The 14586-nt window shown below is 37.7% G+C and overlaps 1 protein-coding gene across 8 annotated transcripts in view; it reads right to left on the bottom strand.

Annotated features, from left to right (window-relative positions):
- Positions 1-9636: 9636 nt before the first annotated feature.
- mid2 (midline 2) overlaps positions 9637-14586 on the bottom strand; it is a 275772-nt gene continuing 270822 nt past the window's right edge. For all 8 annotated transcript variants that reach the window (XM_021481165.3, XM_068213343.2, XM_009291075.5 and 5 more), the window contains one exon: positions 9637-13400. In XM_021481165.3, the coding sequence (XP_021336840.1) occupies positions 12998-13400 (403 nt within the window). In that variant the 3' untranslated portion in view covers positions 9637-12997. The remainder of the gene's footprint in view (positions 13401-14586) is intronic.

Below are 14586 nucleotides of genomic sequence, written 5' to 3'. Positions count from 1 at the left end.
ATTAAGCAGCAGCTGGTCATGCGGCGGGTGTAGAGTTATCAGAGGAACAGATGCGACTAAAGTGGGCTGTTTTGGGGACGTTATGAAGGTGTCAGGGAGTCATCAGGTAGACGCAGCTGCCGCAGGTGTTCACGAGCCTTTTACTGCACATTACATTCAGCCTCAACAGTCCACTACACCACCAGCATAAAATCCTTACACAATGAATAATGCTGCCGGATTTCATCACAATTTAGTGAATTAAGAGATTTCCAGAGAGCGTGAGGTCAGCCAAGCTGGATAAACGCCAGCAAGTGTGTTATGCTAACACGCTACTGGAGTGCTTTTCTTTATCTGCAGCATTACGATGTCATTTTAGGGTCACCATGAGACCTTTTGACCCCGCACACTAATTAGAAAGCTGAACATTTGATATTAATTTAATCTGACAAAGTGCCACTGCTACATATAAGAGCGATGCTAAAACGCACTTCAGCGCAGATCTAATTAATTTGTTGTTTTACATCACATTAAGAGACAAGGTGACAAATGATGTAACAAATTATCCCGAATCCTCTAATTACTTGCGTAATTAAGATGTTAGTTAGAGGGTGTTTGACTGCAGACTAGGTGATGAAGCTAAGTGGGAATTAACGTTACATTTGGCTATTGGGCAATATAAGATTCTCATTATCACTGGGGCTGAGGAGCTTGATTGACAAGACTCGCTGAAGCTTTGATGTAAGGGAGACTTACAACTCTCATGAAATTCATATTTGGTTCAAAGGGCTCACTGAAGTTTTCATCAGTTCATCTCTGCTCTTGTATTGCTATATAGATTTGGAGAGGAGAGGGGACTGTGGAGTATTGTATGGAGTCTGAGTCTGTCACTACACGTGTTCAGGGTGTTAAGGAGGATTTTATCATGCTTAGGACTGCTAACCATGCTCCCATTACAAGAGATATGACCAAAATATAATAGGTATTTTTATTCTGAAGACAAAATTATTAGCTTTGCATAAAAAGTAGTTTAACAGAGCCATGTTTTTTTTCCTTGCAACTGTATTTTTTATTGTATTTTTCTTCTGGAAGTTTGGCTGGAATAATAGAAAAAAAAAGTGATAATGTTAGGCGACACAGTGGCTCAGTGGTTAGCACTGTCATCTCACAGCAAGAAGGTCGCTGGTTTGAGCCCTGGCTGGGTCAGTTGGCAGTTTTGTGTGGGGTTTACATGTTCTCTTTTTCGCATGGGTTTCCCAGTATGCTCCGGTTTCCCCCACACCCCAAAGACATGCGATATAGGTGAATCGAATAAACTAAATTGGTCAAAGTGTGCGAGTGTGAATGAGTGTGTGGGTGTTTCCCAGTACTAGGTTGAAGCTGGAAGGGCATCCTCTGTGCAAAACCTATGCTGGATAAGTTGGTGGTTCATTCTGTCATGGTGACACATGATGAACAAAGTGACTAAGCTGAAGGAAAATGAATGAATGAATGATAATGTCAATATTATTAGTCTCCTTAAGATTTTTGTTCCTTCGCCTGGCTACAGAACAAAGCATTGGATTGGATTAAATTGGATTTGAAGGGAATGTCTTTATTGTACCCGAGGGGCAGTTTGACTAACAGCAATAGCAGACACACATGAACACTCAAACAAACATATAGAAATAACAGTAAACAATAAAATTAATATTAAAACAATGAACAAATAAAACTTTAAGATTGTTAGTAACCCAAGTGCGGTTAGAACAAATGAATGCAAATATCTGTTGGACCAACCCCTTCTGAAATAAGTATACCTTCTGCCTGATGGGTGATCAATCATGCTCATAAGCACAATGTTGAAAATGTCTATAATTATAATGTGTATATATATTCATACATACATTCATATATTTATTATTTATCGTGATTTTTGAAAGTAATACATCACTTTGTAAACTTTTATTATTACTATTTGTTGAATCTCCCCATAGTTTGATGTCTGCATGGTATGTCCTTTTTTTGTTAAGATTTTTTTTTGTTTTTGTTTTTGTTTGGTTGTTTGTTTTGTTTTGTGTAATTATAAGGCTTTATATTTGATTCATTGTATATCTGACATGTCTTAGTCAGTTTGTGAAAGATTATGTTGGAATTTATTTTGGCCAAAATTGATATGTTTTTGAAAGGCCTAAGAAAAAAAGAAAAAAAAAACAGCGCGTGTACCTGGAAGCTGCTTCGTGTAAATCTAGGTTAACATATTTAAGCATTTAAATTGGACTGTAAGCTGAATAGTATCTTGTACTTTATTATTTACTGTAATAATGGCAAAGCCAAAATAAATCAGTTATTAAAACGAGAGGGGTCTGGATGCAGACCTGGTGCAGTGCAATCTGAGCTGCATCCAATGCTTTTTAATGTGTTCATCTAACCCCACCCCTAACACTACCTGCCACAGTGACGTCACTCACTCCATTGAGTGCATTGTGTCTGACATTGCATCACTGAGTGATGATATCTCAGCTTGCATCATAAAGGCTGCATCCAGATACTACTGATTAAAACTATTGTTTTAAAATGTGTTTAAAATTATCCTGTCCATAAAACAGCACTTAGGAAATATTCGAAAAAGAATTCAAATTTCACAAGGGCAAATAACTTTATCTTCAAAGATGAAAATATTTTTTTTCCTACTAATATTAGATTATAAACCTGAATCAAAACATTAAAGACATTGGCTGTGTTGTAAATCATATACTTCCATCCTAAATAGTATGCTAAAAACAGTATGCGAGCCGAGTAGTATGTCCGAATTCATAGAATCAGTACGCGAGAAATAACCAGATGACCTACTCCTTCCGGCGAGATTCTGAAGTGTGCATCTGATGAACACTATGCTATCCCATGATGCACTGTGAGATAATTCATATATGGAAGTGAAGCGACGCAACTGATGTGAGTAGGTCACATGATCATGACAAAATGTTGGATGTAGTACGCTGAGTTCCATTCATACTGCTCACATTCATACTGTATAGTACACAACTTTCGGTCCCACTTTATATTGTGGCCTTAACTAATATGTACTTACAAAGGAATTAATAGTTTGTTACAATGTACTTATTGTGTAAATACATGTATTTATTTTGTACTTATGCTTGATTAAATACCTGTATGTAATTACATCTGTAATTAACTTCTGTAATTACATTTGTAAATACACTGCTGACCAATCCCTACAACCTAACCCACCCTATAAACCTACCCATACCACCAAACCTGTCCATAACCCAACCCCTATCCCAACTCAAATGCACCACAAGTGTTCTCAAATACATTATGAACACAGTAAGTACATTGTATTTATTTTTTTGATGCAACTACATAGTAGTTAAGGACAATTAATATAAAGTGGGACCCAACTTTCTAACAGTCGAGTAGTATATTTAAATTTAAATGCAGTACCTACTGAGTAGAAGCAACCAACACTTTCAAATTGAATTTAAAATTGTTTTGAAAATTGTGATGGTTTTCTCTATTGTGATGCGTATTCTAGTAAAGTTCATTATTTCATTCATTTTCCTTCAGCTTAGTCCTATAAATAAAACCATTATTATTTAATAAAAAACAAGAATTGTCAGTTATTCAAAACATTAAACTGAAAGTTCATTTGAGATCATCACATAACTACAGATCTGTTATTGTACATCATCAAGACTTCAAGATGTGATACACGTTCAAAGCAAAACTGATGCTTTTTATTGAATGAGAAAGTGTTTATAAGCGGTTCTTTTCAAGTCATCATAGCAAATCTTTATCTCAGCTCAGTAAATTAGCCATTCCAGCTCAACATCTACGATCAATGACCTCCATTTTAAAGTAGTATGTATTTTGTAGTAAATCTCATTTGAACTTTTGAAAAGACGTGCTATCATTTTATAAACAAATAGGTAATAGTTTTTGCATACGCTGAGCTTTGCATCTCTCAGAAAAACAACAACAATTTTGCCATAATTCTAAACAGCATCTCAACATATCCTGAGAAAAAGCAATAAAGCCTTTACCAAAAAATAATGCCTCACGGAACACAGTGCGAGATTAACCTGAGATCTATTCCTCGATCAATGTGAAGCTAAGCCTGCGCTGCTTACAGCCAGCTTAACAAATCACACGTTCAACACAACAATCTGCCACACGCCAGCCAGAAGCTTTCCTTCCCATATTTTAATCTTTTCTGCTGACGTACTGACGCATTCACTGTCAGCGATACTGAATATTTCAATATGCAGTGGTACAGTGGCACAGTAATTTCAGGTCTTGTGTTGTGCTGAAGAGCAGGCAGTGGGGTGAGCTCTTCAAGTTCTCCTGATTTCCATGCTCACACATGGAGCCTGTGATAAGAGTCATTACCGCAGAAAGCCGTAATCACTGCCTCCGCTGTGACTGTACTAGTGCAGGAATCAACCCAGAGCGCTGATGAGATACTGAGGAATCTACTTTGAGTTCAGTACCTCTGAATGAAACAGAAGGCAGCTTTAGTTTAATACAAAACGCAAACTTCACTTCACTGAATCCTTTGGGGCGACAGACATGCAATTTCAACAAGCAATTTCAGAAGATTGAAGGTTTGAATAATTCTGATTATATATGTATTGTCTCCAGTGGTGTAAAGTAACAAATTACAAATACCCAAACTACTGTAATTGAGTAGTTGTTCTCAGTAATTGTAATTTACTAAGTAAAAAACTAAAAATGTGTTCTTTTAGTTTCCCTTGATTCCATTTTTAGTGCAGTATTGGGACTTTTACTCCCTTACTTCAATCTGCAGTCACTACTTTATTCTTTTCTATGTGGATTAGACAAATCAGTGTGTGATTCCCATCCAATAAAAATCACACATAGAAAGTAAAACTACTTAAGACGTGCAGCTAACAGTTTCAACAAAAAGATGTCCAAAATCTTTACACGCAAATGACTCAGAAACTTTTAGACTGAATGTCACTGATGAGAAGATAATGGATGTTTACTGTATAATGACTGAAATGGCCTTAAACAATAACTAACTGCACTACAGAATGTTACGTTTACACACACACACACACACACACACACACACACACACACACACACGCACAAATTACATATAAACGCATCATCCTGTCCCAGTGTAAAAAGTTTAAAAGGTTTACTTATTACCCATACTTAATATACTTACCCATACTTACCCATAAGTAATATTTACAACAGGTACGTTTACTCTACTTGGCCTACATTTTTGGGCTTGGTACTTTTACCTGAGCATGATTTTCAGTACTCCTTCCACCACTGATTGTCTAATATTGTTCTGCATTAATGGCCAAATCTCAAGCCATGACCGCTTACAAGGGCACTTGAAAAGTTAGTTCACCCTAAAATGTGCTTGCATTTTATTTTACAGCATTTATACTAACAGTGTACTTACTAAACAAAGTACTGGGCTATATAAAGTTACTAGTACCTGGTTATGATATGCTTAACTATAGTTATCCTGTTTTTGTAAATGACTGTGATAATTACTAATAGCTCCTTACTATTATATAGCGCTTTTCTGGACACTCAAATCGCTTTACACATTGGGGGGAAACCTCCTCATGCACCTCCAGTGTGCAGCATCCACCTAGATTAGGTGACAGTAGCCATATTGTGCCAGACTGCACACCAAACATCAGCTGTTTGGTGGAGGGGAATCAGAGTGGTGAAGCCAATTATGATATTGAAATGGTTACCATCATAGTGGACAGAAACCAGTGAGCAAAGTAGGCCAGGTTAAATCCCTACCTAATTTTAATGACAACAAAGAGTCAGGACCTCAGTTTAATGTCTCATCTGAAAGACGGCGTTCACTGAGCAGTATAGAGTCCCTTTCACTATGCCAGCACCCACACAGACCACAGGTTGAGTGCCTCACTAACATCACTTCCAGCAGCAACATAGCTTTTCCATGTGGTCTCCCATCCAGATACTAACCAGGTGCAGCCCTCCTTAGCTTCAGTGGGCGACCATGTGAGAGATGCAGAGAGCTAGCTGCCGGCAGCTAGTACATTTTATGCTTGATCTCATCATTTTGAAGTGTTTTGGTTGAAAAGACTTTTGAAGGTAGGACATAAATCTCTCATGCATTTGTAACAACATGAGGGTGAGTCAAGGATGACAAAGTTTTCGTTTTTGGTTGAACTTGAATACCAGGCTTAAATGTGACAGACTTAAAATCTGGACATACCTACAGTAGGCATAGTAGGGGTTGGATTGTAGGGGTGGTCTGACTTATTTAGATTCTTTTTGACTTTGTTTATGTTTATGAGGAAGGTAAGCTTCCTGTATTTTTCTTTAAAGACTTACAGGTTATTTAGTTTATTTACTTAGCAGATTCTTTGTTTGTTGTTTTTGGCCAGTGGCTACCCTAAAAATATCTTCATTTAAATTGTATTTATTTTTTGTATAAAAAAATCTATTCAATTTCTCTCAATTGAGTCTCTGCGTTTAGTTGTCAACCGAAGGGGATCTTTACCCTAAGTTTATGTTGTTTGTTTCCCTTGGAAAATCCACCACCTATAAACATTTCATTTATTATAGCCATGCTGTTTTCCTCTAGACTTTGGGCATAATAGCAACAAACACATCTACTCTGCTGAATATATAAGGTATTAACACACATTTATGCATCGTGTCATATCACTCAGCTCTTGTTGTGATTTTTCTGGCGTGAAAGAACACAAAAAATGTTATAGGACTCTACTGTTTATGCTTAGGTTAATATTAATTCTTTTTTTTTTCATATACATTGAAAACCAAAATGTACAACTCTAACTCTATTCTGTCAGCCTCTTTTTCAAATAAAGATATAATTTAGCCTATATTTTCTCTCTGGTGGTATACAGATCACTCACTCACTTCTTTTAGCTGAAATAAACATCTTTACCACTCACACGGAACCTACTCAATTAGTTTAAATAATTTTGAACAACTGAAGTTTAATTAATGTGGATGTGAGTATTTTATAGGACATCACATTGTGTGTGTGTGTTGGATGTGTGATATTAGCTGCTCATTAACATTCACGACCCTTCTAAATACGGTCAAACCCAATCATATCATATTAAGGCCAATTCCTAGGGTTGGAAATTGTATGCACTTACCGAAGCCACATACCGTCTATTTAGATGTCAAGAACAATTTAACATATTTTAAGGAATTCTATAGCACATTTAATGCACAAATTTACCTGTAGATTGCAAAATATTAAAAGGACAAACTATTTTTTTTGAAAATTATCTAACCTAATTTTTTTAGCTTAATAACTGAGTTTCAATGTGATTTTAAAATGTAGGAATTTAGTTCTGTGTTCTAGTGGTGACTGATCATAGGTAATGTGATGGGACAACTAGACTAGAACAATCCATCTGATTATGCTTAAATTTAACACAGCATAAGAAATAACAACTTTGTTACAATTTACCAGTTAATCCAATAATACATTTAAAATATTCACACTGTATGCTTCACAATGAATTTATAATTTATATATGTATATATATTTTTTAATGGAAGTAAATGTAGCACAAACTGACACTTTGTTTTGAAAATGACCTCCAATACTTTATGTTTATAGACTTTTTTCAGAATCCTCAGGTTTAACATGGCCAGACTAAACCATAACCTCCTAAAAATACAAAAGAAATGCTTAATAATCATTCCATTTTAGCTTATCCATACAAATTATGAGACAAGAATTCAACCTAATACAATAATCTTTTGGGAAATCATTTTGTTTTATTACTATTTTGCTATAGGTGACTGTTCATTACTGTGACTGACCTTTGTGTGAGACATCCTGAGTGCTGAATGTTCCCCTGTGCCAGATAGAGCAGCTGAGGAGCATAAGCAATGCCGTATTACATGACTGTGGGCACTGACTGGCCTGCCAGTGCAGCAGGGCTCCCTCTATGCTCTTGCTCATAACCTTATGGGCATATTCATTTGGCATTACTAACCTCCTCCCAAAACACAACGATCTGAAAAACAGGGCAATAATGCAACGAAACACACATTTGGGATCAGATTTTATTTGGACTCACATAAATAACAATAGTTCATATATATATTTTTGTATATTATACAATTTATATATAATATATATTTCCTCCTATGATTTACATTCTTTTTTTGCTAAGTTATATTTATTGAAACAGGAGCATAATGTTGATGAACAGCTGCTTGAGCACATGATATCAAAGAAGAGGATTCAGTTCTTTCTTTTCTTTTCTTCAGAAATGTAGAAAACAATCAATCGAAAACAGAAAAGTAATGAATTAATTAGTCTCAAATGCAAAGAAAAGAGCTAACTGGAAACCTGATATGCCATAACAATATTCTTCCTGGACATTTCCCATAAAAAATGTTTATATAAATATAAAACAGCAGAGAATATCACAGGAAATGCTTCCAGCCAAGCCAGATCATCATGCAGTCACCCAGTGAATCGCACTTGAACAAACAAACAATTCTAGATCAGTAACTGACTTCTCACCTTAACCCTTTGGCCTCTGAAAAGCCCAAATCTGAGCTTGAATACATGAATCTGAAAAAAGGGAGAAGCAAATCTTCAAACTATCCCTCAAGATTTGCCTAATGATAAGTGTAAATGTTGAAGACTTCCTGGGATGCATGTCATCTTGCTGTTTTCAGCATGCAGGGCTGCACTCAAGACCCTGACACATGACAGCAGCTGCTGCATTGCCAGGGACAACAGGACTGACATCAGTGTGACTGAATGAAGTAAGAGAGACTGAGAGGGAGGGACAGTGCAGTAGTGGACATTTCAGGGTTTGTGTTCATAGAGAACACACACTGACAATGATTTGTCATTGCTATGTCAAACGTCTCCCACACCGGTTCCACATGCAGAATTGTCAAACTCACCAAAAAAGCTCCATCAGTCAAAAAAAAAGTCTCATTATGGTGTTTCCCAAAATCTAAACATTTGGTTTTGAGGCTCTAGGTAATTAGCCAGAAAATATATAAATGTGAACAAACACAAGCCTGTTCATTATTGCTCCACTATACTTTTGATGTATCATTGATTTATAGATTAAACGCATGAGTTCATGGTCATGGCGCCTTCAATTTGAACAAGAAACTAATACCTCTTTTCCACCAACGTGCCACGTGCTAATTTAGAGGCAGTGTTATTGCTATTTAGGAGCGGGTTCATCTGGCGAGCCTTGTTTCCACTGAGTGGTACGGTTTAGTTTAGTACAGATCACCTTTAACAGGCTTGTCTCCAATGCCAAAGGGTACCTATGGTTGGCGTTGTGTACAACCTAAAGTTTCAGACGATGTCATTCCCGCTCGAGGAAATGTGTACAGTAAAGCTGTGTGGGTCGTTCACATTTCATATGAGAAGCACTTCTCATGTATAAATGTTCATTAATAACCTTTCCATGAACAGGATTTGATTATAAATGCAGATAAATTATGCAAAATAGCCTAAGCATTTATCCATTTCTGAAAGAATCGGATGTCAGAAGCACTTCAATAATCACCTGCATGTCATTATCATGAGCTCAAGAAGTTTGTTATTTGAAATATAGACGCGTGGCGACTGCACATGAGCTCTATGAAACAAGCCTCGGAAACAACAACAGGACACAGCAGATTCTGTTTTTCTTTGGCTTTGTGGCTATTCATAAAGATGACGACAAGGTTTGTTTAAGTTTGAGTTAACAATGGTTTGTTAATACATGTATATAGTATTATGGAGAAATGTCTGGGCTGTGCATTTAAAAATGGAGCTTCCTGTGTTTTCATTCTCCTGGCTTGTGCACGTACTAGTGATGTTTCGCTGTAAAGCAATAGCGATCAATCTGCGCATCTTGCTCCACGTTATGGTACTCTTTTGTTGTGCTAGGTACTCTTTGGAAAGGGTAGCCAAAAAGTCATATGGTACGGTTCGCTTTTTGATTCCCTTTGACAGTGGAAACAAACATAAAAGCATGACAAACCGTACCATACCGTACTGTACAGTACCACTCAGGGGTAACTGCCATAACAACTGCTTTGCTATTTCACTGTCTAGAGAGTCAGACAGTAGAGCCAGGTCAGACGTCACTGCTTACATCTTATTTTTCCAGCAACACAAATGCAGAATCACCAAATACAAACGTGGGATTAACGATGCGTTGCTATTAATATTAATAACTTTGCAAAACTTTGTAAATCAAAGCTTACACATATCTGAAGTGTTCATGCAGCGTGGAGTAGTTTGTATAGACAGAGTTTACGAACAATAATGACATGTTCATGCAGCGCACCATGATTTGTATAGTCAGAGAATACATGGTAGAAAACATATTTGCATATGGCGCTGTAATTTTAATAGAAAGAGATTAACGTTCATCATTGTGCTGCTGTTTCAAAAATGGCACTCGATAGAATTTCCGCACAACAATGTTGTGGTTTTACTTGAGAACCGATTTTCCTGGTTCAGAGTCAGTGCTTTGTGTGCCGAATGATATGGAACTGATTTGAAACTAGGCTTTGGCTCTGAGCTAGCATTTAAACTGCCTTGGTGAAAAAGAGGTATATGAGACCAGTAGGTAAAGAAATGCTGGAAAAACCATAAAAACTGAGGTAAATGCAAACCCATCTTTATAGGATTAGGAATTTGCACAAATGGGAGTTTCCCATGAGGGCGAAAAAGTTAAACCCAAAAACTGCCTCTAAACTCCAAGCCAAATAAGTTAAAGTCTAATTCAAACAGCTATTAGGTCTTAAAATCACATGGAAACATATACAAAAGAGATTGTACAAATTAATATGGATTAACCACCAATTTGCACAACATAAAGATAGAAATTCTCTGGACAGTTTGTTGGGTAAACATCTGTTTTGCATTTTCATCCTCTGCAAATACTATCAGTGCACAAAACCTATGCCTATATGATGAGCTCAAATTGACTGTTGCTCTGCACAACTGTGTAGGTTACTCTTTGAGGTGGGGATGTTAAACTCTTCCAACCATATCATACAGAAGACACTGTACAAATTCATATGATTTAGCCATCAGTCATTTATTAATTTTCCTTTGGCTTAGTCTCTTTATTCATCAGGGGTCACCACAGTGAAATCCAGCATATGTTTTACACAGCGGATGCCTTTCCAACTGCAACCCAGTACTGGGAAACACCCATACAATAGCCATCAATCAGTAAAATGTAAAATAGTTACACATGTTGTGTAATCATCTGTTTTATCCAATTGAAGTCACAATGCCATCAGCACATGCAGATTCTTCTAAAGGAGCAGTCACATTTATTATTGATCTGCTCAACCTAGGTGAAAACTACACATTCAAATAGGAATTATCACAGCTGAGAGTTTCCCATAAATGCAGCACGGTTCAATGAGAGTAAGAAAGATTGCTAAGCCAAATTATCCAGCAATTTACTAAATATAAAATAATTATGAATTGGGCATGGTCATAAGGGCATGTTGAGTAATTGTCAGTTTTATGCTTTTAACCAATGCAAATAACAATGCTTTCAGTGCATGCAACTTGTTCTTAAGGGGTGGCCACTATCAATGCCATTATGCGCAATTCTGTGAAATCCAACAGGATATAGCTTGATTGAGAGTTTTGCATGATGGTGAACATTTTCACCAAGCAGTTTTTACTGATCAAATTTAAGTTCATGCAAATTCACCATGCTGTCCAACAATACAGTTGCTTAGTTTGAAAGTGACTTCTTTATGCTTTGGCTAAACTGTCACTGAAATTTCACTCGTAACTGCACTGATCCACTTTATATTTTTGAAGGGAGCGTTAAGCTCTCAAGGAGGACTTGCATGATTCCTGTGCTTGCAAAGTGGATGGGATGGTAAAATGCTCTGTGCTTTCAATCAGAAAGATACAAAAGAATCAAAGCAATCATGTACATTCAGCAGAGCGAAGAGGAAAGACTCCACCAACACAAAGCAAAAAGTGCAGCAGGACAGTTGCGTCAGTAGTACAAATACCTCCCAATCTAGATATTTACAATAAACCGATTGGACACAAACCACTCTATCAGGGAAGTGTCTCCAGTTTAGCATGCTATTGCAAAGATCTCTTGCTACACACTTGATCTTTTTGCCTGTACTGTCTAACACAAGTGATTGTCTTTATCCGAACCCACAACTGAGTGTCCTTATTATAGCCCTGAACGTCACACTGCGGAAGATCACGGAAGATTCGTCACAGCTTTAGATGCTCATTTAAGTCACTTTAAATGATAAACTGAAGAAACGAAATGTTCTGTTGCCAATCTTTCACATATATTTGAACAAATGTGATGGTTTTATATGCACTATGGTCCTGAAATTCAGCTCTAGATGGTCCTTACAGGCGTTAATTGTTGAACACATCCACAGATGGGACTTTGCGGTACATCATTTATCAATGATTAAAAATACATGTTAAAAAAACACCAGGGGAACTTGTGCCTCATGCTTTTCACAAAACTAAACCAGAAACTGAGATAGTGAGAACAAATCACAGAGGAAATACATATCATGCCATCATCTCAATCATCTAACCAAAGCATCATCTTTTCTCCCTGAATATGAAAAGAGTGTGTTATAGACCCATCAGATAATAAATGTAACCCTTAGTAGAAACACCAAATTGTAATCCTAATATAATCCACTTTATTCGGTCCAAACGGAAGTCCAACCTTGTCTCAAGTAAGCAAGTCTTTTTACACACAGGAGGAACAAATTCAACTCTAAAAAGTGCTTTTAGGGATACATTAGAACTGACAAAAAAAGCAAACTGACGTTAAGTCTTAAATAATTTACAATTTAACTTCCCCCAAATCAGCTGTTAAAATCGGAGAGCTCATAATACACGCACAAACCGCTCATTTATGTAATCAACTAAAGCTCCAACTTCACCCAAGATCTGAACACTAGGAAAAGAAGAAGAGCAAGGGAACCTTCTGGAATAATCAGCTCCTTGGGTGCCTTAGTGGCAGCTCTTTATTCCAGAAACATAGGGTGACTCCTGTTGGCGGCAGATGCCCTCTTGCTGCTCGCTGCAGTCCACAAAGTCAGGCACCGGCAGCCCTGACATGATCATCAATGACTTGTTCCAGATCATGAAGGTGGGAGCCACCGGAAGCAGGAAGGAAACGTCAAAAGTGTATATGTGCTGGGAGTTCATGGCATCATAGAAGGACAGAGTGTTGTTGTCGTAGTCCAGAAGAACTCCCACCCTGCGCAGCTGTAGTGACGCTTCCACAATGGACTCCTTGTTGTTGTGCCGCACCAAGAAGTTATTGTTGCAGCGTGAGAAAACCCAAGATGATGAGTTTTTACCACTCCACTCGTTTTTGGGTGCTGACTTATAGGCCACACCAAGAGCGTACCTGAAGGGGAAACAGATGAACAACACTGTTAATGGATACTGGGGCATCATGCTATAGGTATCTTGGCTCTTTTTAGTGTCTTAACACAGAATTTACACCAGGAGTATACAATCCTGCTTATGGAATACATCTCTCCTGCAAATTGAGCTTCATCATCCTGCTTCTACACAACTGACTAGAAGTTTCTAGTAAGGCCAGAGATTGCTTTACTTTTGGGAGATAAGAGTTTTTATTACTTATCACCAAACAAAGTGTAAATGCCGACTTGGAGGTATATTAGGGAATATATAATGGTCTCTGATTTCATTCCTACACTTACATAAACGTTTCTAGAGGGACCAGAGATTGTCGTACTACTGAGAGAGAAAAGTCTGTATTCCTTAACTTTTGAAAAAAAAAAAAAAGATAATGGCTAACTTGGATCATGTGAGGGACCTTGGGCAATCATATAATGTCTTATTGCAGTGTTTCCCAACCCTGTTCCTGGAGGTACACAAGATGTCCAATCAACTTTTCTGACCCATTAATTTCAGGTTTTGGAATCTTCTAATGTTCTGATGAGCTAATTCACCCTCTTTGAATGTTATCATGTGATTGAATGGACTTTATCTGTGTAATATAAATGTAATGTGTGTATTTATATAGCACATTTGTCGTATATGGCCATATACCTAAAGCGCTTCACAAGCATGAGGAGGGTCTCTCCAAACCATCACCAGTGTACAGCATCCACTTGGATGATGCAACGGCAGCCACAGGACAATGGCGCCAAAGCGCTCACCACACACTAGCTATTGGTGGAGTGGATAGACAGTGATAGAGCTAATTTAGTGGCTGGGGATGATTGGGAGGCCATGATGGTAAAGACCGAGAGGAAATTTGGCCAGGACACAGAGGTTACACCCCTACGATTTACGAGAAGTGCCATGGGATTTTTAATGATCACAGAGAGTCAGGACCTCGTTTTATTGTCTCATCTGAAAGACGACACCCACTGACAGTATAGTGTCCCCTTCACTTTTACTGGGGCATTGTGACTCACACAGACTACAGGTTGAGCGCCCCCTGCTGACCTCACTAACACCCCTTTCAACAGCAACCCGCTTTTTCCATGTGGTCCTCCATCTGGGTACTGACCAGGCTCATCCCTGCTTAGCTTCAGTGAGTAACCGCTTGGGCTGCAGGG

The sequence above is a fragment of the Danio rerio genome, chromosome 14 (assembly GCF_049306965.1).
Source record: "Danio rerio strain Tuebingen ecotype United States chromosome 14, GRCz12tu, whole genome shotgun sequence".
Taxonomy (NCBI): domain Eukaryota; kingdom Metazoa; phylum Chordata; class Actinopteri; order Cypriniformes; family Danionidae; genus Danio; species Danio rerio.
This window is presented reverse-complemented; position numbering and strand designations above follow the sequence as displayed.